The sequence below is a fragment of the Notothenia rossii genome (assembly GCF_949606895.1).
Source record: "Notothenia rossii genome assembly, chromosome: 5".
Taxonomy (NCBI): Eukaryota; Metazoa; Chordata; class Actinopteri; order Perciformes; family Nototheniidae; genus Notothenia; species Notothenia rossii.
In genome coordinates this window covers 61,907,166-61,932,812 of record NC_136903.1, presented here as the reverse complement: position 1 = coordinate 61,932,812, position 25,647 = coordinate 61,907,166, and the positions used below count along the sequence as shown (strand labels likewise).

General features: G+C 40.7%; 2 protein-coding genes across 4 annotated transcripts in view; both read left to right on the top strand.

Annotated features, from left to right (window-relative positions):
* cenpp (centromere protein P) overlaps nt 1-25,647 on the top strand; it is a 176,366-nt gene that overhangs the window by 7,624 nt on the left and 143,095 nt on the right. The gene's annotated exons all lie outside the window — the stretch shown is intronic.
* Nucleotides 15,390-25,290, top strand: LOC307040276 (uncharacterized protein). The gene is made up of 2 exons (XM_079682952.1): nt 15,390-15,990; nt 25,126-25,290. Exon 1 carries the CDS (start codon nt 15,581-15,583, stop codon nt 15,986-15,988), a length of 408 nt encoding a protein of 135 aa, XP_079539078.1. The 5' UTR covers nt 15,390-15,580; the 3' UTR covers nt 15,989-15,990; nt 25,126-25,290.

Genomic DNA, 25,647 nt, shown 5'->3' with positions numbered 1-25,647 from the left:
GCCAGGGGAATTGTGTAACTTTCCTGTGCTGATGCCCTGGGCCCAGGACTTCAAAACTTTTAATCTCAACCAGATCCGATCAGATTTTGAAATCCAATTTTTTTGTGATCCAGGATCAGACAAGTCGGACAGATTTTGTCCCTGTAGTTCAAAGCAATTCAGGATAGGATCAGCCTGATCCAGATTACGACTTTTCAAGATTACTAGATCCTGAATATCAGTGCTTTAATCCTACCGAGCGCCATCTAGTGGGTATGAAAAAACAAAGAAGACAAGAGACCACATTGCAGAGACATCTATAATGTCTAATTATATTTTTGAATTTGAAAGGTGATGACAGATGATGGACTTTTTTTTTTGTTGAAGATATTTTTACTTTAATCTAAATTACCTTTGTGATTGACAATTTTTGTTGTGATACTTTTACGAACATAAACATTTATGTCATCAACATTTGGTTGAAAACAAAATAGGCCACCACAAACGTGAGCAAAAATTGAAAAATAAAATGTATTTCCCATGAAGGCTAAAAATTGTGTATTATTTCAGTTAACACACTTTGCCATCTTATTTATATTGAAACATATTTTAAAATAAATTGTACAGTACATTTTACTCTGAAAATCCACCCCTCTGATGGGATCAAGATAATCCATTTTTTTGGGATCAAACTGATCCCAATCCTGTGTTGTCGGTTTGAACTACCCATTTTGAAGATTTGATCCAGATTAAAGCTTGGATTGGATTTCCTGATCTGATCGGATATCAAAGTGATCCTAATCCTGTGTTTTGGTTTTGAACTCCCCAAAATCCAGATCTGATCAGATAGGGATTAAACGTTTTGAACTCCTTCGGTGATGCTTTTTAAGTCAATAAAGCCAAAGGAGCCTGGAAGAGAGGGGACAACTAGTATTGGAGCAGCAGCTAGGAGACAAGAAATCCTAAGAATTGACCAAGAAAACTTACAAAGGTGGATTCCCCAGATAAAAAAACACAAAAACTTGGCATTCAAAGAAAGCACTCAAGTGGAGAAAAGAAAGCGATCAACAAGAAGGACAAACATTTTTGCGTGCGAGTGAACTAAATCCCGCCTACACACTTGCTCACCTCAACAGAGTTTGTCACTGCCAGAGGAGGGGATACAAAGGTATATAAAGACTAATGCAATATCCAAATCGCAGTATGCCCAATATTCGGTTAAGGCAAAAAAAGTGACAATATATCAATAAAGTATGCTGGTGTTGCAGAGAAGTCAAACAGTATACAACCAAAATCCATGTTTACATATGCTCTTACGAAATCCCAACATGATCATTTTATAATATATTTCAATAATAATGCGACAAATCATTATTCTTCTAAAAACGCAAATCATGTCAAAAGTGCAATTACAGTCAAAATAATCACAATCAGTTTATTTTTTCAAAATTGTGCAGCCCTAGCCAGTATCAGTGTTAGACATCACTAATGCTCTTGTGGCTGAATGGGAGCGAATCCCTTGCCATGTGGAGTATAAAGTCTGCTAAACTGAAGTTAATCAAATTTGATTTAGGTATCTGTTTAGAGTTGAACTAAATAGATAACGTAATGGGTTCGTTATGACCGGTGTTTCTGGACTGAAACCTGGCGGCCAGTGAGTTGTTAATTATTTACGCTCTCAGTTTGGCTCAGTCCAGCTCTCCATATTTAATTTTGGATATCAGGATGAATCTGCCTCTTTTAGTTTAAGTGTTTTATTAAAGTAGAAAATGTGAAACTGAAAATGGCTGTGGTCCAGCTGAACTCCCTCAGTTACACTTGTACTTGTTCTCAGTCTGCTCTTTACTCACAAACAATAAGCCTCTCTCACGGCACACATTCACTGTAAATCATTACTTTCGCAACGGCTGCATTTCATTTAGGTGTGCTGGGCTCACTGGCCCCCACCTGTATTTGGAGCACAGCCATGATTAGCATTAGTCACACTTGTTCTCATCCAGCTGTGACTGATGAAAAATATCTGGGCTCAGTCTGGTCTGTGGAGGTTTACTCAGCAATAATATTAATCATTAATTTTCTACCAGGTGCTTTTTACGCTAGAGGGGAAGATGATTAATTGTGTTAAAGTGGATTACAAATGATAAATCAGCAAATAATCTCTGTTTCACCCTTTTAATCATCAAATCCCTTTTTTAAACTGGCTTGTTTTTATTTTATCTCTAAAATGTTCAGTTGAAGACAGAATTCACAATGTATATGCAGGACAGGTCGTATTCCTGTACTGAACTGGAAGCCATTCGTAAAATAATCTGTCACTATACATATATATAATACTATTTCATATCCTGTTTGTCCTCGATCTCTCTCAACTGTTGTTATTTCTTTTTTTGGTACCAAACTGTGCCAAACAGATAAACCTGTGAGAAGTATTGTGTTGAATATAGTGTAATATATCTTGAAAGATACAGTATTTTGTTTTTTTAAAAAAAACAATTGCTATAATTGGTTGACAAATGTTTTAAATGAACACTTAACATGACTTCAGGAACTTGTAAAATTGCTTCTTTATGCAACTCTTTAAGTGGACTTCACAATGTTGTTCTAATAAAACTGAAATTGGGATTGATTTATTTTCTTTCTTTCTCGAAATTCCCACAAATTACGATAAAGTACCTGTTTTTGGTCAACATTATCTTTTCTGTAGGCGTTATATTTCTATACTACTTGCGTGGTGTTTCTTTTTGCATCCCAATCTCTCTTCAAAACTGAATTTCCACCTCGGGGGATTAATAAATCTTCTTCTTTCTTCTGGTTCCTGGCTCATTTTTAGGTTGTGGTGGACGACTAGCGGCGCCTGCTGCTTTTATGTTTGTTGATCAAAATGATTGTGATTGGTGGCTTTGGTTAACATGCAGAGCCTGCATGTCGCTCAAGGGCAGAAACTCTGTATCCACAAACTGTTAAATTAGAGTAAATTATGTTACATCAGACAGACTCCTCATTAAGATTAGTCATGGAAAATGAGAAGTGTGCAAGTTTTTCTTTTAGTATCAACCAGAAAGAAAAGTTGTAGCATGTGTGTAATTTAATTTCTGACTTTGTTTGTCCTTCAATGTCACTATACCCATGCCCACATCCCAATATTGATGCCAAAACAATATATCATGCAGCTATAGTTCTTTAAAAAAGGGATCAAGATATGTAGTGAGCAGGACATTTATCAATGTAAAAATAATTGGTGTTTTCGTTTATCAGAATCCGAAAGTAGGTTTAAACATACGTACGAGAAATTAGCTTTGGTATACATGGTGCATACAAAGACACGGAAAGAAGAATACGCAGAAAAACAAAATAAAATTTAAAATAGACTATTATGACAGCTATTTAAAAAAACTTTTTAAGATTATTATAGCAAATTAACTATATTTACATACGACAAATACTATATACTGTATTTAAAGCCGATAGCTGTGCTGATTTAAAAGAGTTATTGCGGAGAAAAAATGTGCAACATGTGCACGATTTACACGTTTTATGAATGACAAGTGTGTATTAATATAATGCATAATGTTTTTCCGGGGTGGATAAAAGTCAGTGTCAGTGGGGGGGCCGGGCCTTGTTAATGAGGCCGGTAGCGGAGGGGAAGATACTGTTCAGGTTGCGAGAGGTGTTGGTCCTGATGGAGCGCAGCCAGAGGGGAGGGGGGTGAACAGTTTGTGTCAAGGGTGGGAGGGGTCGGCCACTATCTTCCCTGCCCGCCTCAGGGTCCTGGAGGGGTGCAGGTCGTGGAGGGATGGTAGATTGCAGCCGATCACCCTCTCTGCAGAGTGGATGACACAATGCAGCCTTTGTCCTTGGCTGTTGCTGCAGCGTACCAGATGGTGATGGAGGAGGTGAGGATGGACTCGATGATGGAGGTGTAGATTTTCACCATCATCGTCTTTGGTAGGTGGAATTTCTTCAGCTGCCGCAGGAATAACATCCTTTGCTGGGCTTTTTTGGTAAGGGAGCTGATGTTCTGCTCCCATTTGAGGTCCTGAGCGATGATGGTGCCCAGGAAGCAGAAAGACTCCACAGCAGTTACTGGGGAGTCAAACAGGGATGGGGGCGGATGGGGCTGCGTTCTACCTAAAGTTCACATCCATCTCCACTGTCTTGAGAGCGTTGAGCACCAGGTCACAAGATGTTCGGTCCACCTGAAGGCAGACTTATCCCCGCCAGAGACGAGTCCGATGAGGGTGGTGTCGTCTGCAAACTTCAGTAGCTTGACAGACTGGTGACTGGAGGTGCAGCTGTTGGTGTACAGGGAGAAGAGCAGAGGGGAAATAACACAGCCTTGAGGGGAACCAGTGCTGATGGTCTGGGGGTCAGAGACGTGTTTCCCCATACTCACGTGCTGCTTCGTGTCGGACAGGAAGTCTGTGATCCACCAGCAGGTGGAGTCGGGCACGTGCAGCTGGGAGATCCTTCAGCAGAGCTGGGATGATGATGTTGAACGCAGAGCTGAAGTCCACAAACAGGAACCTGGCGTAGGTTCCTTCTGTGTCCAGGTGGAGGAGGAGGAGGAAGTGAAGGGCCATGTTGACATAATTGTCTGCTGACCTGTTGGCTCTGGCGGCAATCTGCAGGGGTCCAGGAGGGGGTCCGTGATGGTTTTGAGGTTGGACAGGATAAGAGGTTTTCATAACCACAGAGGTCAGGGCGACAGGTCTGTAGTCATTTAATCCTGTGATCGTTGTTTTCTTCAGGACTGGGATGATGGAGGATGATTTGAAGCCTGCTGGAACATGGCATGAAGATGTCTCTAAAACTGGGGCCACCTGATCATCACAGTGCTTCCGAGTGGAGGGGGAGACATTGTCCATGCCAGCAGCTTTTCCTGGTGTCTGTTTACTTCACTCTCATGAGGCGCTTTCACACCGAAGTACTTTTCCCAGGAATAGTTCCGACAGTTCCTGGGATTTTGCGTTCACACCAAAAAGATCTGGAACTTGAATTTTTTTTCGGGAACCTTTCCACCCCTTTTCAGTCCCTGCTAGAGAGCAGGGACTTTCCTCGGGAGAAAAAGGTACCAATTTCAGATTGGCTGGGCGAATTGCAAACCATGCCCCGTAAAACTCAGAAAAGTTTTGTGAAGCTGCAATCGTTATCCAAAAAGTCTTCCGTCCACACGCGTCCGTTTGCACTAGACCGCTCAAAAGCGCTGGAGGCGCTGTAGTACATGTGCCAGGTCTGTAAGTGGCGCTGTAGTCCTGCCACAAAAGCAGCGCTGTGGACGCTCTGGCTCTTTTTCTCCCTCCCAGAGGCAAGCGTTTGCTCCCGCTGTAAGTCTCTCCGCTAGTCCACCAGCAGATGAAAAACACCCACCTCTCCCCCTCTTTCAAGGGACGAGGGGACCTTGCAGCAGAGTTTCAGTTCGATTTTTTTTCGCCGGTCAACATGTCCGTTAAAATTTAAATCTTCCGGACAAAATTTGAAAAGTGCCGGTCAAAGGTCTTCTTTATTATTTATTGAGCTTTAAAACAATTGAATAACGGAGCCTCTCTTTTCCTCCCCCTCTTCTGACAGCCCAGCAGCTGATCTCTCAGCAGGAGAGGTGGGGAGAGGCTATTGCTTCAACGTTATCAGGAAATGATTGTATAGAGAGGCGAAGTCCCTCCCCTTCCGGGAGCCTCCATGGGACCCCGGAAGCGGAAAATTATACATTGAAGTCAATGGAGAGAGAAAAGTTATCTTTTGATCCCGTTTGAATTGTGCCACGTATGACACATATGATGTTTGTCAATGTTAAACAATCATTTCCATGTAAAAAAAAGTCAGTTTGTCGTAAAACTGTTGAAATATAAGACTATGACAAATCGCAACTAGAAAGACTGCAAATCCCAAATCGCATTCTGGGTCTCGTAAGTGATGTCATAGGTGATAATGCTCCAAGACTGGTTGCGACTCGCAATTAAAGCAAAGAAGAATATCTCATAACTGATTTATTCCCTCCAATAAATTCACTTTTACAAGATGCCTGTGTGCTTTGTACCAGGTTGTAATCTCGTTCTATCGCTTCCCGTCTGGTGAAAGGACCAGGAGTCGTTGGACCAAACATATCAGGTAATATACATGTTTTGCATGGAACATAGTCAAGTTAGCTACCTAGCTAGTAGCGAGCACGTTAGTTAGCATTACGTTACATTACTTAGCCTTGTCATTTGTATTGGCCTTAACATGAAGTAAACCAAAATGTTAAATAGTAAGAGTAGTCATGATGGTAAGTATTTTGTGAAACATTTGAAGAGTAGCCTATCGCCCCCTCCACCAGGTGCTAAGGGGGCGGGAGGTAGGCTAACGCCACATTAGCACTGGGGATCTTTTCTACTTCATGCTATCTGCACAAATGGTTAACATTGAACATTAAAATATCAAGCAGTTCAGGGAGAGTCGAAGGCAGGCAGGCAGGCAGCTTTGCATGACATTCTTCTGGACGTGTTTCATTGTGATGATAGTGAGGGCGAGTCAATCTGTTTGTTGGAAAGACAGTAGTTGAGTGATTACTGAGAGATAATTATTCAGTGTTGTTACTTTAAAGTGTTGTTACTGACCTTTTTCTCTTTTATTTTCTTTACCTCACCTGTAACTGCTGAGACCCTGAGGAACATGCACACTGGACTGACCTGCTCTGGCAACCTGGTTTCCACTGTACGTAATAGTATTTGGTTATGGTATATTATTTATATACATCAAAGGCACAATGCACCCCCCAGAGACACACATGTATTGAGTGTGGTATTTTGCGTTGGTCATGTGAAATCATCTTTACAAACTAGAAAACTGTAGGAGCGGCAACTTGTTTTGAAATTGAATTTTTAATATCCGATAATAAAGTTGATCTGTTTTCTTTATTCTTCTCTCTTCCCAGCTCCATCCATCACCATTCTCTGTTCCTGCAGGTCCTACTTGCTAATCAATGCTCATAATCTTTTACACAATTACAAATAAAGTCAATGTATTGTATGACATAAAGTTGTGCTTCATTCTGAGTCAATAATAAATTAATTCTGCCTTCAATTGCAAAATTATTGTGGACTGCACCAACATCCATGTAGCTGCCCCCCAGTAAGATGAACCAAGCTAAATTGACATACAGCTGTGCTCTTAAGTTTACATGAAGAATTTGTGAAATATTGTTAATAACATGTTTAAATCATTATTAGTAATTAATTATATCATTTTCTCATTGTAGACGAGCAGACAGGGAGCCAGATGAGAAAAGCAGAATATGAAGCTGCCATTTTGGAATGGAAAAGGGAAAGGGCCAAGTGTATTTGAGTGGACAAAAGAGAAAGGGAGCTTAGCTGTTAATCAGTCCAGGGAACTGAAAACTACTAACTCCACTAACCCACTGAAAAACAGTCCGTAGAGATTTAAAGGCGTAGTTAAGTCCAACGTTTCATTTGGATTAATTTGAGAACAGTCCACTATTTTCATAAAGAATATATATATTTTTCAAATTCAAAGTCAACTTTATTGTCAATCTTACTCAGTTTGTGTTTATAGACAGAGAGATCAAAAAGACGTTTCCAACAATCCCAAATACGAAAAACTAAATTATACAATTTACAGATATGTATACTTAAGCAATAGCTCACGACAGGCCGTGATATATGCTCATTATATCACAGCTAAGGGGCGTGGTTCGGCCCGGCTCATGAGCATATACCACGGCCTGTCGTGAGCTATTGCTTTTATAAAACGGTTACCAAGTGTGGCAATATGAAAGAAAAATACACACTCTAATTTAAATAGTTTTTATTAGTAAATAATGATGTTCAAAATAAAATAGTCCCTCCGTTGCCTTCTGCACAAAACATAGTGCGACGTGGTTGCTATGCAACGACACTAACAGCTGGCGAACATATTAGACAGAGAGCGTTGATCCATTATTTGGCTGTTTATTTACATTAATGTCTGTTGCCGTTTATTGTGAACCCACTGAAAAACTGTCCAGCATCAGTACAGTAGCATGGCTTACGTGGTCACTTGTATAGGTTGAGGTTGTTAAAGGCTTTAGCTTGGCGTGGCGAGAATATTGCTCCACTTTCTCCGGTCCCCGAGATTGGGCTTCCAGTAGCTCTGGAGAGAGCTTTCGCACCTGTGGCCACTAACGGTCATAATTTCTCTGCTTTGTTTCAAGACCTGCATCAGAAAGCTTTTGAATGGGGGTACTTTTCCAGTTGGTCTACCTGCTCTTCACGTAGTTCTGCATGCCGTCGTTTAGGTGCTTTTTTTTTCTGGAGATAGGCACTGGTAAATCCAGTCCTCCATAGTAAGACCCCCCCGGAGGTCGAAGTTAATCTTAAATGTTTCCATCTTATGCTTTGTAAGTTTGTTTCGTAACGGAAGAAATTTAAATATATTTATAAAACTGACAAGTCAAATCAAGCAATCTGATTGGTCGATAGTGTTTTTGCGGACCTCTTTGATTACAGATTTGAAAACATCGTTGCTCGCTATAAAAGTAGCGCAATTCATTATGTCAAACCTTTGAAAGTGTCTAGATATCCCTGCCCTAATGCCAAAGGAACTTCGCGTCGGGCCGAACCACGCCCCTTAGCTGTGATATAATGAGCATATACCACGGCCTGTCGTGAGCTATTGCTTAAATATATATATCCTATATACACCATCATGTATAATGATGGTGTATGATGTAGAAGGAAGTGTGGTAGATAACAAGTAAATATAGTTACATACAGATCCATGTTACAGCAAAAGATGGAATAACTAAGAAGCATGCAGTATAATAATAATTACATGCAACAATTAAATAACTGCTCAGCATCTCCACCACAATTCCAATCTGCTGTGTACTGTTTTCCTCCCCTCTGCATAACACCCCATCACACATACAAAACACAACGCAGAGTCCGAGGGTGTTAAGAGTATGTTTATTTAAATGTCCTCCTCTCTACTGGCCAACACAGGGAGCATATGCTGGGTGTAGAAATTTTCCAGGAGGAGGAGATTTCCATGCCATGCAGGGTCTTTGGGGATGGGGATGATGATCGCCTCCTTCGTGGTCCACAGTAGCAGAGACTCCGGTCTGTGATGTGCAGCTGTTATATAATACATTTTTGAAAAACATTTGATCAACAAAAAAAAAAGGATTTGGTCAGGATCTAGAGTCAGTCTGTAGTTTATTAATTAATCAATGCTCTCTACATTAGGAAAACACATACCAGTGTACCGGAGGGAGTCACACACAGCTGTGCCTAGATAACCAAACAAATTGACAACATAACCAAAATCCTTGAATCTACACACAGCAAATAAACTCAAATGACACAACGAGATGTAAAAGGAGATCAAACATATAGTCGATATAAAACCGGCCGCTTCAATCTGAAGAGCAACTAAAACAAAACACGGGAGTGTATCTTGTTCTTGTGAACACTAATGTTATCCACAGCATACACAGAGACTACGAGGTTCTTACAGAGAAAACTAGTTGCTAAAACAAAACACGTTAGTGTACCTTGTTAGCTAATGTTAGCTAGCTGACATTAACGTTAAACATTGCACTCATATTACTCACTGAAACCTTGTAAAGCCGGTCCCGCATGCTGGCTCTTACAGAACCGACTAACTCCCCTTTCGTGTATGTACAGCTCTCAACATGCCCAGACTTGTAGTGATTTTCACCTCGTTTTATACTTTTTCGCCTCATTCTGAAAGAAACAGGTGAAATTTGCTAACGTTACGGCCATCTTTGTGATGGTGACGCGTATTGTGCGAGACCAGAGACCTGTAGTTCACTGAGTGGTTTCACACAAAAAAATGTGTAACTTCAAAGTTTTACGACACATTTTTATTTTTTTTGCTTGCAAAATGTTCTTTTAATTTGACAAACATCATATGTGTCAGTCGTGGCACAATTCAAACGGGATCGAAAGATAACTTTTCTCTCTCCATTGACTTCAATATATAATTTTCCGCTTCCGGGGTCCCATGGGTCGGAAGTAGATGGGCGGAACTTCGCCTCTCTATAGGCGTAAACACGGAGCTGTTTGCCCCCCCCCCCAGAGCGTTTTGTTTGCAGATCTGCACCTTGGGACCCGCTATCGTTTGCGGGGTCCATTTCTATCGTTTTGTTACGGTCTCGTGTAAACGAAAGGGCTATACGCAAGAGAAACTATGCAGATACAATCCGTTTCGTCCTCGTGGGGCTGGGGTCTAAGACCCCATTTACACGGGAACGTTTGCGTTTACGCACAGTATGCGTTTTCATTAAAAAAAAGTATTTCGTTCACACGCATTCGATTCATTTAACGTGTCCGTTCACACGAGAACGCTGGAAACGCTTTTGTACATATGCCCTACTTCCAGTGGTGGCCGGCCCATAGGGGCGCTAAGGGCGCCGCCCCACCCTCTTCCCACATTAAAAAAATATATATATTTAAAAAATGTATATATATATTTTTTTTTTCAAATAAAAAAGGTAAATATTATATAATTGGTATCAGTAAAATGTATAATCTACAATAAAATCTCGTTTAAAATTGTGTTACGATGTCTAAAGTTACTGATAAGTCAAATGTTTCCTGCCTTGCCTTGCCCGTGTATCATTACCCTCTCCTGAGAGTGCAGCAAGTGCAGCAGAAGCCAACTGTTGCTATCTTTAAACTATGGCGCCAAAACATAATTTCAGCCAATCAGCTTCGTCAAATCTGATGGTCACAGGGCGCCTACATCAGCGCCCGGTGCAGTGTGTGAGTTGTTTGGACTCGTATCCAAGGAGACAAAACAGGAAGCTGTCATACACTCTGAAAGCTATCATTAGTAGCTAATGTGAAAACTCAGTTTTTGACATAAAAATGGAATTATGGATTATCAATAATTTTTTCAAAGTGACAGACACATTGGATTAACCTATGGATTAACTTTCAGACGCGTTTCTCGTTTTTTGATCAGAATAACAGCAAAAGGTGAGCATATCTCCGTGTTTTGCTACCTTCAGTAAAGCTACGTCATGTGATGTCTGTATTTGCTTCCCCTGTCGCGAGTTCTGATTGCTCAGTGATGATGCTTATATTTCTAGACTCTGTGGAATCTCAGCTTGTTAACTAAGCTTGTTTGCGCATATCCGATAAGTATATCGATTGATTTATACCTAGAGTTAGGGGTGGGCGATATTGAAAAATATATTATCACGATATTTTTCAAGCAGTATCACGATAAACGATATATATATCACGATATTTTTTCATGTCGGTTATTATGGTTATTTTTCAAGTTACTTAACAGTACAACCACCTACAAGGTAACAGAAACTAAAACATAAAGGAGTAACAGACCAAAATAGCATTTCAAGCTGGTTTTATTTCTGAAATGAATCCCTGAATGAACAATTCAACATTTTGATATGGCTTCAAGGCAAAGTTTCTCAGTATAAAAATGAACTTTCTGAGGTAGCACTAGCAGTGAACATCAATAAACATGAAAAGGAGGGTAAAACATAACTAAGTAAAACATAAAACATCAATGAGGAAAAGTCAGTGCGAAACAATTAAAATGTAAACTTTAGACTTGAAGTGCAATAAAAGACTTTAGCATAACTGAAGGGAAAAACTATATAAATACCTTATTGATAAAATAAAAGCCAACAGAATCAAACAAGACAATAAATAAAGTGCAATACCGTCTGAATTCTGACTAGACAGCTTTAGATCATGTCTTTCACATCAGTTTATTTTTTTTATATATTTTTTTCCCAAAAGATTTTGTTCAAATTTTTTTTTCTTCAAATTATTATTATTATTTTTTATCACGATAGATACGATAGCTCTGAAAAAGCATATCGTGGAGACCTAATATCGTCACGACGATATATATCGTCATATCGCCCACCCCTACCTAGAGTGCGTTAGCATTTCTTCGCTCAGGGCTCATTTAGACGCTTCTTGTGAGATTTGTGTTTTGTTTCGGTAAACATGGTTCATATCATCAGTTAGCTGAGTTTCTTCATGAGTAGGACACATGAATAGTTTATTACATTTTAAGAAGCCCCCCCTCCCCCTCTAACATCACCAGAAGTTATAATTTAAGGGGTCTTTTCTCAATTTCTTTTACCACCCTAGTATTGTTTGGTCACCATTTACACAGCCCCACCCAAAGTATGTTCCACCAGCCGCCACTGCCTACTTCCGTTATCATTTATTAACAGAAAATAAGTTTGCCAACTGGTGAGCTGAGCGCATGTGGAAGTCTGTAAATGTGCTCACTGCCCTCGAGGATTTCACCTGCTCACTTGTTGTTGTCATGTTTTATTTGTTTCATTTGTTTCATTTGTTTTCACTTAGTTTAAAAGCCCAAGAGCTAATGATCACTTTGAGCTTTTTACAATGATAAGGGGGTCCTGCATGAACACACAGGTTTTTTTATTTGCCAGGTTTAGTGATGTTAAAGTCAATTCTATATTTATAATAGATATTCCTAAAAGATAGGCAAAGAGGAAATGAACAGTTTACTTTTAATGGAAGACCATGGAATTGGCTGGCAGTCTGAAAACATCTGAAAACCTTTGATTGTAAATTATAAATCTGTTAATGATACATGGATAACATATGTTTGACTATACCATACCCTGACTGCTTTTCACACTGCCAAACAATACCATGCACTTCCAAAATATACAGTTGGATAGTTGTTTTTTAAAACTATTCAGTATTGACTTTTTATTTTTGACATTGCCGCTTAAATATTCAAGCAAATGTCAGAATCTGATGAAGCAACGTGCATCATAGAATCAGTAATTTTACCACTAATGCTGTCGTTTACAGGGGCCCTATATTGTTTTAATAACCAATGACAAATATATTTTTAAATGATTCAACATGCAACAAATCATTTGTCCTTTAATTCATCAGTATTCATCTGAGCATCTAATAACTCATGATGGATCCAAGTTAAGATGTCCTAGTCCTGTTTTCTTTGCTGTAGCTGTTGTGTATATATGCTCAGATGCATTGTCTCTCCTGATAACCACAGTCTGCTTAAAGGCGTCCGTTTTGTCAGTGGATCAACACACCAGAGCAGCAGTCTGATTTGCTCTATATCTGAAACCAAACCGCATCTAGATTTTATCGTCCAGTCTGCAGAATCTGGCAGAAAAAAAAATGGAAATATACTGGAGATAATGATTCTGACACACTACTGCCTTCTCCAAGTCTGAGAGAGAGAGACAGTCATAGTTTTACAGTCCAAATCAGACTGATAATCTTTGCTGAAAGAAGCTGCTCTGAACTGTTAAAGACAAACACTGACACTCTGATTTTGATTGGTTATTTTTATTCAGTATACACATTTCCACAGCCGTCCGTTACTCTCCCTGAAGTGGTTTATTACGTTTGTTAGTGTTTAAACTAAATGTGGCTACACAGACTGCATATTAAAAGCAGAAGCCTCATCTATCGGTGTCACATAAGATGTGTCTAGTTCTTCTGTGTAGGCATTTTGGCTTTTTTTAAAAGTCAGACTCATTGTAGAATGAGTGTACATGTGTAAGGCTATGATTTGATTTTGTCAGATGATGTGACATAAAATAATAATCTAAGCACTAAAGTGTTGGAATGTTTTTTATGCGCATTTTTGAGCTACAATAACAAATGTCATAATGTTCTCTGGAATCAATACAAATACATTATTTGAAATAACTTAATTCAGAAAGGTTTGAAAACTCTCGTAGCCTAGCACCTGAAACTGCAGACGAAAAAAATATGTTTCGGTTTTAAGCTGTGGTCACAATTACAGCATACATACATATATTTCTGATTGTCTTTTAACTTGTCTGTCTGAAAAATTGCAAAAAAGAACTGCCTTGTAAATAAGTAGGGGCCAGGGGCGGATCTAGACAAATATTCATGGGGTGGCAAGAGGGTTGCAGGAGTTTTTGAGTTGTGGCATCCCCTGGCAGTCATATCAATCAATGTTAACTTGGAAAGCCACAATATTAATATTTTAACTCAATAACATTAGGTGTCATTATTGTGGCACATCAGTAAAGCCTTACATATAAATATATAAGGTGGCAGACTTAATTTAATGAATTTTAACTGAACAATAACTGAAATGGTTTGTTTCACTCTTAGACCAGCAGGGGTACCAAATCTATGAAGACTGCTCCAATAAGTACATTAATTAACTGTCTCATCGATGTTTGTTAATAGTATCATATTCATACAGACAATCATATTATTCCTATCAGCTGTCAATCACTGCTATGATTAACATATTCATTTATTATTGAATAAACTATATTTTTTGGAGGATTTAATGATGAATGTTTCTCAAGATGCTTGCTCACCCTCCTTCAAATTTGAAAGACAAGTAATTACTATCATGTATCAAGATTCAAAGGAACAGTTCAGCGCCCCACAGCTTTATTGCAAACAACCTTGACTTTACATCAGAAAGAACAAACATTAAAAGAAGTGACTAACTGCATCAGTTAGGGTTAAAAAAACGTGTATTCAGCTAAAACATAAATTATCCAGTGGAAAGTCCTTACCTACTGGCCTATTTAAATCAAAGTGGTTACTTTTTTTTGGCTGGGCAGTGTAGTTTTACGTCTTATTTGACTTTCTCAGGACTTAAAACTGTTTTTTGGGGGCAGACCCACACAAAGAAACAAATATTTAAACACATACAAGGTCATCATCTTAACAGTTTTTTTATGCTCATCGAATCATCCGTGAGCAAAGCATCAAGTTGACATGCCTATTACAGCTGAATGGTAGTTCCACGATTACCATGTTGTTCAGCCAAACGCCTCACAAACTGATTAAAATCAACAGCTTTTGTGCGTTTTGATTCAATAGTGAGTACAGCCAAACTTGACAGTCTCTTCTCTGTCATTATAGACCGCAAATACCTCATTCCTTCCGTCTGCTTGGGCCCGAATGCTTCTCGTTTTGCGCCGTCCCCCCGTTCAAATAAAATCGCCGCCAATCATATTTCCAAGCTCGCGCCAGGGCCGGGGGAGAGGTTACAAGGCTCGCGTCTTGTGCTGCATCCACTTGCACTCGGACAATAGTGATTTTCTCTCATAAATGTCCGATGAGCCACAACTTTTCTTAAAAAACAAAGATGCCAACTGGGGTGGCAGCTGGGGTGGCAAGGCTATTTTTTTGCCACTCCATGCCACCCCGGTAGATCCGCCCCTGGTAGGGGCAGAGTTATATCTCTCACAGGCTCCGCCCTCTACTGGACTCTATGGGTACTACCCCTTGATCATATCATGCAAGCATTCATCCACTATAAACGTAGCCGGCCCCGGGGCTGGCCTACCTGAATGCGCACGCATCTCACCGTATAAAAGGAGGCCTCGCCTGACTGTCATCCTTTTCTCTTCAGCAAGCAGGATTGAACAACCTGAGCAGTAAGACGAGAAAAGTAAGAAAGAAGAAAAGCATGGACTCACCAATCCTCGAACACCTGACCTGTCCAAAATGCCCTGGTCTAATCGTGGGGGCACCGCCTGTGCTTCCAGTAACTGGGCTCGGACCACGCCGAGGAGGGCCTAAGCCAGTCGCCGGCCTGCAACGCCTGCCGGATGATCCCTCGGCTAAGGCGCAAACATCGTGGGGATAATTTCCGAGTGAAGTTCGGCCCGCCGGAGGAGGCGGAGGATCAAGGCCTTGAGGTGGTGGAGATGGGTGAAAAGGATGACGAGGTGCCATTCGTGTTCGCCATCCTGAGGGGCCGGGTGGCCACGTTCACGAACTTCACGGAGGAGGAAGACGACGAGGACGCCTGCGCGTCTGGACTTCCCGGCGGTGATGACCCTGGCGGCGGAGTGTGTGGGCCTACCGCTCCCCCCACCGCTGCCACCGAGCCCAGTAAGCCGCCTTCGACAGGGGTTTTACGGCCCGGTGCATCCGGCGCAGCCAGCCTTCGTCTCGCCCCCGATATCTGGCAGTGTGTGGAGGCGACGTGGTGGCAGCCACATGTATCAACATAATTGTAAGTGTAATTTGTTTCCACAACTCTAGACTTTCACATAATGTTGACTGTACAAATTCCCCATTCGCTGCCCCAGTTGTAACTCCAATAAAGGAGGTAGCTAGTGGGCATGCGCAGATGAGAGTGATAAACCGCAGGAAGTGCTATCAAGGCGCTATGCGGGTACAGGGGCATTATGGCCGGCGTATTACTGTCGGGGAACACACTACGCCTAGAGCAGTGGTTCTCAAACTTTTTCTGTCAGGCCCACCCTTTGGAGAAAAAAAAAGTCGGGCCCCCCACAACACAAATAGTCAGGCTCAGTGGCAGTGCCAGAGATTTATTTTTGGGGGTGCTGTGGGGTAGCTTAACGTTTCATTGAGGGTGCTCAATTAATGTACCGGTCGCTACAGTGGAATTTTCTACTGCAACACTCCTCACGCAAATACACAACGTACCCGCAACTGTTACAATGAAGGCTTGATAATCAGTTTACGGAATATAGGTGTAAGCAGGGGTAAAGTGCTATTTTTATAGGTGGTGTGTGGACCTCACAGATGGGGGTCCAGGGGCAAGCTCCCCCGGGAAGATTTTTAAAGATTGAAGTTAAGAGCATCAATCTGGTGCACTTTGAGAGCAAAATGAAGAGATCTATGGATACATCTCTCAACACCCATTTGAAACAGAACTGTAAACAGATTTAATTTTTCTTTATGGATATTTTACAAATCACCCTTTTAAACTTTATTTTTTTTTTACTGTCATATAGTATTTCATACCTGTTTTTAATTTATTCTCTTATTTTTTTATAACTATAATGATCATATAAACGTGTGCCTTGGAAATAATTGTTTAGATTAATGGTGACCAAAAAGTTTGGGACCCACTGAGATAACACTGAGAGAGTCCTTTAGCTCACTGAGTCTCTCAGGAGAGGACTCTCCTCCACTTTGTTGTTGAAAAAACTCCTTATATCCGTTAGCGTAGCTCGCTAGCACCAGAAGCTAACAACAACAATCTCCGGTACCGGTGCGCTCTCTCTCTCTCGCTCGCGCACACACACACAAAATAGCTCGTTCCACACACACACTGAGCCGAGCTTTAATGAAACACAGAGACCCAGACGTAATAGTACTGTATCATATTATTTTCAAATTATGAAAAAAAAAAAGCCCCCAGGAAGTGCGCCGGACTCAGATGAAAATATTCGTGCTGGCCAAACGGTGGTACTACACTTCCGTTCGGTTGCCAGGCCCGGAAACACTTTTTCCCATTGACTTACATTGGGAAAGAGTGGTCTGAAAATCGTTTTTTTTAAACTAAATAAACTACCCAGTATGAACATTGTATAGCCCTTATTAAAAAACATTCGTTCCTCAAGTTGTAAAAATGTTTTAATAACGTTATTCTGAGAGTTATTTCCCTCTGCATTATGAACGCGCATCTAACCCACGGGACCGCGTCGCCCGGCACGTTCATGTTACATGTTCAGTACTACATGCATTTTACCTTTACCCATGGATGCACAATAAGAACGGACCCATATCGCCTTACTGCCAGCCCACGGAGCTGTAATAATATTGCACATGTTTGCTTTAACGCGTTAATTAAGATTAATTAATTACACAAAAATTAACGCGTTAAAAAAATTAACTCATTTTAATCGCACTTATTTTTGTACCGCGGAACGTTTCTCACTGGATGAGTTTCAGGGGTACCGATTATACTGGAGCACCAACTCCGTACGTGCACTCCGCTCTGCATCAGCCAAACAGCTCGCTGCACCCGCACTGCGAGGGGGACCCAAGTTCCCGTCAGCAAAAACACGTGGGTTTGCTATCCTGGCTCCAAAATGGTGGAATGAGCTCCCCATTGAAATCAGGACAGCAGATAGCTTACACATCTTCCGACGCAAACTGAAAACTCATCTCTTTAGACTCCACTTCGAGCGATAAAATTACTAACAAAGCACTTATATACTAATAAAGGGCTGGCTTTCTAAATGCCAGTTGAGTAGCACTTGAAATGTTTGGCTCTATGAAACCTGATGTACTTATATGATTCTGTTTTCTTAAAGGTTGTATCTTCCTGGTCGAATGCACTTATTGTAAGTCGCTTTGGATAAAAGCGTCAGCTAAATGCAATGTAATGTAATGTAATGTAACTAACGTTCATGACTTCAGACAACAACAAACCACAGTGAACAATAGTCGAACGAAGAAGCTGATGAGACCGCTTTGGTTGGCCCCGTGGATGGGACATTTTGTTTTGAAAAACGGACGGATGGAAGCGTCGATAAGAGCAAGGTTGTTTGCAAATTATGCAAAAAGGAATTTGCATATCACCGCAGCACATCAAGCCTCAAGTATCACCTCAATGCAAAACCTATAGCAGCTAGCGTGGAAGCTAGCGTGGACGTTAGCCCGACTCGGAGTACAAGGACCCACACCCAATTCGCGTTGATCAAACAGTGGCCTATGCAACAGAGAGATTTTATTTTTCATCAGGATATTGGAAGAATAGGAGGGATTGAGGTCAATCACTGGCACTTTTTTATTTTATTTTAAATGGTACAGTACACTTTATGTTGAACTATTTATTACGTTGTTGGTGCAACTGGCACTTTATGTTGAACTGTTTATTGTTTTGGCCAAGGTTATTGAAAGAGTTGGACTGAAATGTATTAGATTTTTTAAATCAACTGTTGGTAAATCAACAAAGTCTGTTATGGCCTCTGAAGCAACAGAGAGATGTTTTCTAATAGTCAGGGTTTCCAATGTTCTGAATGTACTTGAAAGTATTGTGTTTTACTTAAAAAACAAAGTGTTATAGTTTACAGAAGGTCTACCTACCTATAGGCTGCCTGAATCTCTGAAATGTACTATATTCCTAAATATGCTATTGCTACACTTTATGGCCAGTGTACCACCTTGAAAAAAATAAACAATGTTTTGTTGCTTAAGCTTATGTATTCAGTCATTATTCAATGGTATACTAAAATCCATGTGAAAAAAATTGCTTCTCACTGTTCTCAGGTCAAATATTTATATGTGATTAAAAATGCGATTAATTAATTACAAAGCCTGTAATTAATTAGATCAATTTTTTTAATCGAGTCCCGGCCCTAATATATATATACAGTATATGTATGTATATAGCCTGTGTTGTATATTTATACACACAAATGAACTACCTTGTGTGTGTGAAATAACAAGTTGTATTGTAGTGTTTATTTTATGCTTATCCACATTTTGATTTCAAAGCACAGGAGAATGCTGGGCACAACATAAAGCTCAACAGTGAAGCTGACAATGCTGAACAAAACCATCACTAGATCCTGTTACATCAGCGTAATATAAAAGTACATAACGATTGATGTGTACATTAGCATAATTACTAATGGCTCGGACGTTACACTAGCTAGCTGCTAACTGCTGCGGCCGCCTCGTTATTCGTTAATATCAAATCTATCATAACAATCCAGAACGCGCGGTGCTGTTACGTGTACGCAAATTGACGTGCTTGTGATGTGAACGAGCCTTTTGGGGGGCGTGGTTAAAGTTGCGCATGCTCTATGAGCGCACATACGGGTACTTCTCAGGCATGCTAGGTAATCTGTGACGTTTCACTCTCTCAAAAGTTAGGCCGTTTTGTCATCCATGCGCCAATGAGCAACTCTCATAGGAATGAATGAGGCCCCGCCTTCCACGCTGTATCAAGTTCTTATTATACATCCATGGTTCAGGGACCTCAGTAAGAAATCTGCCCTTTCTGTGTCGACCCTCCATGGGCAGAACTTCCCTTCACGGGGAGTTTTACGGTGGAACGGGTCACCAGGGAGTACCACAGCTTTATAGCTGGGGCCCCACAGCTGAGGGCTTGTCCCCTAACACAGTGTTACAGATGTAGCGCTTCATTTCAGACGCCTACCTGTGCGGGTCCGTGATCTGCACGGGGTGGGCCCCTGCTGAAAAGGAAAACCCCCCCGCAGGACTTGATACGCCCCCTTGATAAATAAATGTAATTTTAATGAAACCAGCTGCAATGGATCCACCAGGGGGAGCCGTGAAAAGCTGCCACACTGGAACTTATGTGAAATAAACAGCTGATAGATCTACAGGTATCTGATATAGCGGATATTTGTTAAGATCCTTATGTCACGGATAGGATCATATTCTGTGCTAAATAAGAGACATGTAATCGTTTACAAAACATCACCATGTTTTTATTTAACAAAATAATGTTGTTTAATTCACGTTGGCGTAAGTACAAAACCATCGCTATGTTTTTTCATCGGAAATGCAGCCCGGCTCAAACAAACGATTTTCAATCATCATCCTCAATGAATGCACTAATACATGTAGTTTAATCCACGTGAGTTTACAACAACAAAAATAATCGCTTTGTTTTTATATCACATCCGACCGGAGGAAAATGCAGCACGGCTCTCACTACCGATAATCCTAATCCTACGGGCAAACAATAATATGTACAGTGTTAATAGTTTACAGTATTATTAGTGTCTAATATTACTGCTATAACAATCACACATTGAGTTGTTAAAATCAGACCGTTATTTTTTTTAAACAGTCTGAATGAAACGGCAGCTCTCAGGTGATCAGGTGTGTGTTTACCAGTGTTGGGACGCGTTACAATAACGCAACTACCTTTTGCGGTAACTAATAACGTTACTAGTTACCTATTCCCATTCAGTAACGCCGTTATAGTTACTGTGATTTAAATGGGTGCGTTACTGCGTTACATTATGTGATCCAACTGAACCGAATCTCCCTGCGGATGTAATTTACAGGCAAACACAGCGATGTCCTCTCACAGTACCATGGAAAAGTGAAAGTGACCAGATAGGAGTGATGATTGGTTAGCGCGGGGTAACATTTCAGGGTAAGCCAATCAGAGACAGAGTTGGGCGGGTCTTGCCTTATGGGGGAAAATACACAGACACACAAACACTTGCTAACACACACACATACAAGGCAACGCCCACCACCAGCACACACACTATTGCAGATGCAAGTATCAGCGAGAGCAGCAGCGCATTTACAACTTGGAAATATAACCACTATTTTCAATTTGTGGGGATAACGGACGCACAAAATATTACGGTCAAATGTAAACTGTGTGCAGGACAGAAAGCATTGTCCACATTGAATAACAGCAATGCCAATCTACTGAAGCACCTAACTAATGTACATGGGGCTATAAAACTAGTCACCAAAGACCCCACCGTCTCAACCACCGGCAGTGACCCAGATGGAGCAACGCCATCTAAACAGCCAAAAAACGATTTTTTAAAATTGCCACATGAGTGCCACCGAGTCAACTAAACAGATTGATTGCTGAAAATAGTTTGTTTGTCTTCAGAGTCAGTCTGACAGTTTATTATTTATCTAATTGTTACTTCCAAAAGAGTGTAGTTCTTGTTTAATTGTTACACTGCCAAAATAGTGTAGTTGTTGTTAATGTGTACACTGTAAGGATTGAAATAAAAGTCTAGCTTGTACCTTTGATACCCCGCCTCCGACTCCCATCTCTCGGCACCACAACACTGCCAAAAGAGTGTAGTTGTTTTTATTTCATATTGCACTACTTAGAACTTGATTGTTGAGGCTACAATAAAGATGCCTGCTTTATTGTTATTGCACAGATTAAAGGTACTGAGACAACGGAATGCAGTTTAGCTTCTAACGGTGCAGTAAAGTGAAAAGTAATGTGAAAAGCAGTAAAGTGAAAAGTCATGTACACAATCTACAGAATAAAATATAGAATTAATTGAATGATGAATAAACAGTGAGGGGTATGAATACACTAGATATACACAGCAGCCTGTGAGCAGTATTAACAGTGTGTATGAATATGCTAAGATATATAAAGTATGAAAACGGTAAGCAGTGCAAGTATAGTATAAAATATATGGATATTAATTTCATGAAAAACATTGTGGAACAATGATGAAAAATGTGAATGGAAGTGGTGACGTAAAACTGACACAAAACAACAACAAACTTATGCCAAGCCAATGGAGAGTTTCATAAGCAGCAAGGGGTAAAAACAACCAATGAGCGCTCAGCTCGAGATACCAGCGAGTCGAGAGAGTGAATTATATCTGCATTTTCTCTTTTGAGAAGCCACCACCCCCCATGTTGCCTATGCTGTATGTTGCAAACTCTTTGTTTGAAACTAATTGGCCATCGGAATGTGTGGTGTAAGTCTCCCAAGGGGGGTGGTCACATTCCACAGCTCTCCCCCCCCCCCCTGTGATCTCCCAACCCCCAGTCTGTAGGTTTGTGTTTCAGTGTTAATTGTGGCAGCTGTTTTTGATTTATTCTTAGTCTTTAGACGAAAATGGCTATTAGTTTTAGTCACATTTTAGTCATTCCTATCCTTCGTAGTTTTAGTCTAGTTTTAGTCGAAGAAAACTCAAAACGTTTTAGTCAACTTTTAGTCGATGAAAAATTACATTTTAGTCAACTTTTAGTCCAAATGTGTCTCTATACTCTGAACGCTCCGTCCCCGGCAGATCTCTGTGTTCGCTGCCTTTGCAGAATGTCTGTTAGGCCCCGCCCCCCGCACACAGAGAGACACAGGGAGATCGCTCTTCTGGAGTGAAGAGAGCAGAAATAATGATATTACAAGTTAGAAACGTAATATCTATTTTGACAGTAGTGAAGGGAATTCCGGCTCTTCTTGGTGAGCCGGATCATTTGGCTCGGCTCACCAAGAAGAGCCGGCTCTTTCGGCTCCCAAACGGCCCTTCAGTTTACCACATATTATACCTTTTAATTAAATCAAATCACCTATTTTGACTAATGAATGATGTATATGTGTACACATATATCACTTAATTTATTCAATATATCCTTTGTACTGAAGTATTCAAAAGTAAAAATTACATGTTTAATATAAATGATTTGATGTGGCCAAATGTTTTCATTGCATTTACAGACCCTTGTAACTCTCTGATACCACCCAATGAATGCACTGACTTGCTTGTAGAACCACGCTACACAAAACAGATGGCAACGCTGTTTTTGCAGGGGGCTGATTCTGTGAGCTGCAGCTGACCACGCCCCCCTGCAGGAGAGGGGAGCGTGCTCTGAGATCAGCTGCTGGGCTCTCAGAAGAGGGGGAGAAAAAGAGATCTCCCTCCTCCGTGTTTTATTCTTACGGCCCGTCCACACAGCGGCGTGCGTTGAAGCTTCAACGCTTCTGCCCATTCACTTTGAATGGGGTGATGTCACGCTTCGCCGAATAGCATTGTTGGGAGCGTAGCTACGCGTTGCTCGCACCAAAAGTTGAACCATGTTCAACTTTTGAAGCTTCGACAGAAGCGTCAGCCAATCAAATCCCGTTTATTAAAATCTGCCAGTACAACTGCTAGCCAATCAAACCGCGTGTATGCTGTGAGTAGTGAATCACCCGGTGCTGTATGATCAGTCTCTGTTCATCAACCGGGATACAAACCGGAGGAGCCAGGCATGGAGGGAGGTGGCAGAGATAGTGGGTGAAACTGGTAGGTTTTCGCCTGTTTGGGGAGTTTATATCCAGTGTACCTCGTTTAAACATTGAATGGACAGCTAGCAGGCATAGACAGTATATATAGCAAGCATGGAATGCTAGCATTTTGCTTTGTATGTCGGGGGCGGGAGATTCATGTGATTGGCTGTTGTTCGCGTTGCTCGCGTTGACTCCCCAAGCTTCAGACACGCCAAGCGTCAACGCACGCTGGTGTGTGGACGCTCCATAATAGAAGTAAGAAGAGAAGTAATGGGGCAGAAACCCTCCTTTTAACGCAGGGGTCCAGACATAGACATCAAACGGCAACACATATTCAGTTGCCAGTTACTTTGGCATTAGGGCAGGGATATCTAGATACTTTCCAAGGTTTGACATAATGAATTGTGCTACTTTTAAAACAAGCAACGATGTTTTCAAATCTGTAATCAAAAAGCTCCTCAAAAACACTATAGAAGCAGTTCCTGCCGTTCCTACGTTAGTTCAAACAGTAACAACGGACTATTTTTCTTAGCGGATGCATGTCAATTTAAATAAATACAACTATTTTTTAAATCAATAAAATATTTTCCTAATCCATAAAAGCATTTCAATTAATATTGGGAGTCGTGTCGTTACTTTGTTGAGAATGTGGCCATGTAATAAGCGGGATAATGTGCACATTGCACATTGCATAATGTGCCTTCATGCCAATCTAGATCCCTCCGCAAAAAAAACAGCTCGTTCGCGGGCGCGAGCTGGCTCCCGTCGTTCACTTAAAAGAGCCGGCTCTTTGATGGACACTTGGGAGAAAATATGCTGCATTTTGAATGTCCGATAGTGCACCATTAACACCTTAGTCCCGTCTCGTCTCATCAACGAAAAATAAATATACTTTTCGTCACAGTTTTCGTTATCAAGAATCTATTTTTAGCTCGTCATCGTCTCGTCTTAGTCATGTAAAAAAGGTTGTTGACGAACATTTTTCGTCATAGTTTTCGTTGACAAAATTAACACTGGCATATTTAAACTGTCGCACTTTCTGTTGTTTCTATCGCGCATTGCCGGTATGAAAGGGCCTGTGCCGGAAATATCAAACATTTAATAAAAGTGAAAAACAATGAACAAGACTTAACGTATTAATAATAATAATTAATTATATTTATTCCGTTTGGATTTAGGATTTTTGACTTTGTTTAAAGCAGTGATCTTCTCTGCAGCAGAGAGCTAAGCGCTGTCAGACCGGACCTAACCCTGAAAAGTATTATCATCTGAAATGAATCATTATGTTATTAATATTAAATACATATAGGTATTTTTACAACTATTTAGAAATACTCTGTTGTAATTATTGATGCATAAATGTGTTCATCCATTCAATGTGGCATCTGCTATAATGGGGTTAATGTATGATATTACTTAATACAATACATTATAATATATGATATGATAATTATATTTTAGTTTTATTCATTTCTTATTTCATAGTTTCTCATTATTATTATTTTTATTTTTATCGCTCATCTTATTTTTGATTTTATTAATCTGTGTGAATCTGTGCTATCCTGTTTTTCACTCTTACCCTGTTGCTGTTTGAACTACTGAATTTCCCCACGGGGATTAATAAAGGTCAATTTTATTCAGAGATGGAGTACTCGAGTCCTGGACTCTGACTCGAGTCGGACTCGAGTGCCGATTTTCGGGACTCGTGACTCGACTCGGACTCGCGCACTGATTGACTCGACTCGGACTTGGACTCGTGAATTCTCGTGCACGATGACTTGGACTCGGACTCGGACTCGAACACAGGTAATGATGACTCGGACTTGGATTCGAGCAAGTTTTCTCTGGAGTCTAATGTCCTCTGTCCTGCCGTGTGCACTTGCGAGGCGAGTTCAGTACTGGGCCCCGCTATTCCAGTCTAAAGATGTCTAGAGACACACCCTGCATCCTTCTGTATGCTTTTGCACATTCTGCTTCCACATTGGAAAAGAGCAGCGCAAAATGCTCGTTATGTGGAAACAATATTGAAGAGAAGGTTCCGTAACATATTACTCTAAGGATCGAGTTCAGACATATAGGCTGTCTTGAAAACGATCATAAGAGTAACGTGTTCTAATCAATAAATAAAGATTCAGCCGATAACACAAAAGCACATGGCTACTT

What these genes read in the sequence shown, in the direction of transcription:
- LOC307040276 (XM_079682952.1), top strand. Translation starts at nt 15,581, where the DNA reads ATGATCCCTCGGCTAAGGCGCAAACATCGTGGGGATAATTTCCGAGTG.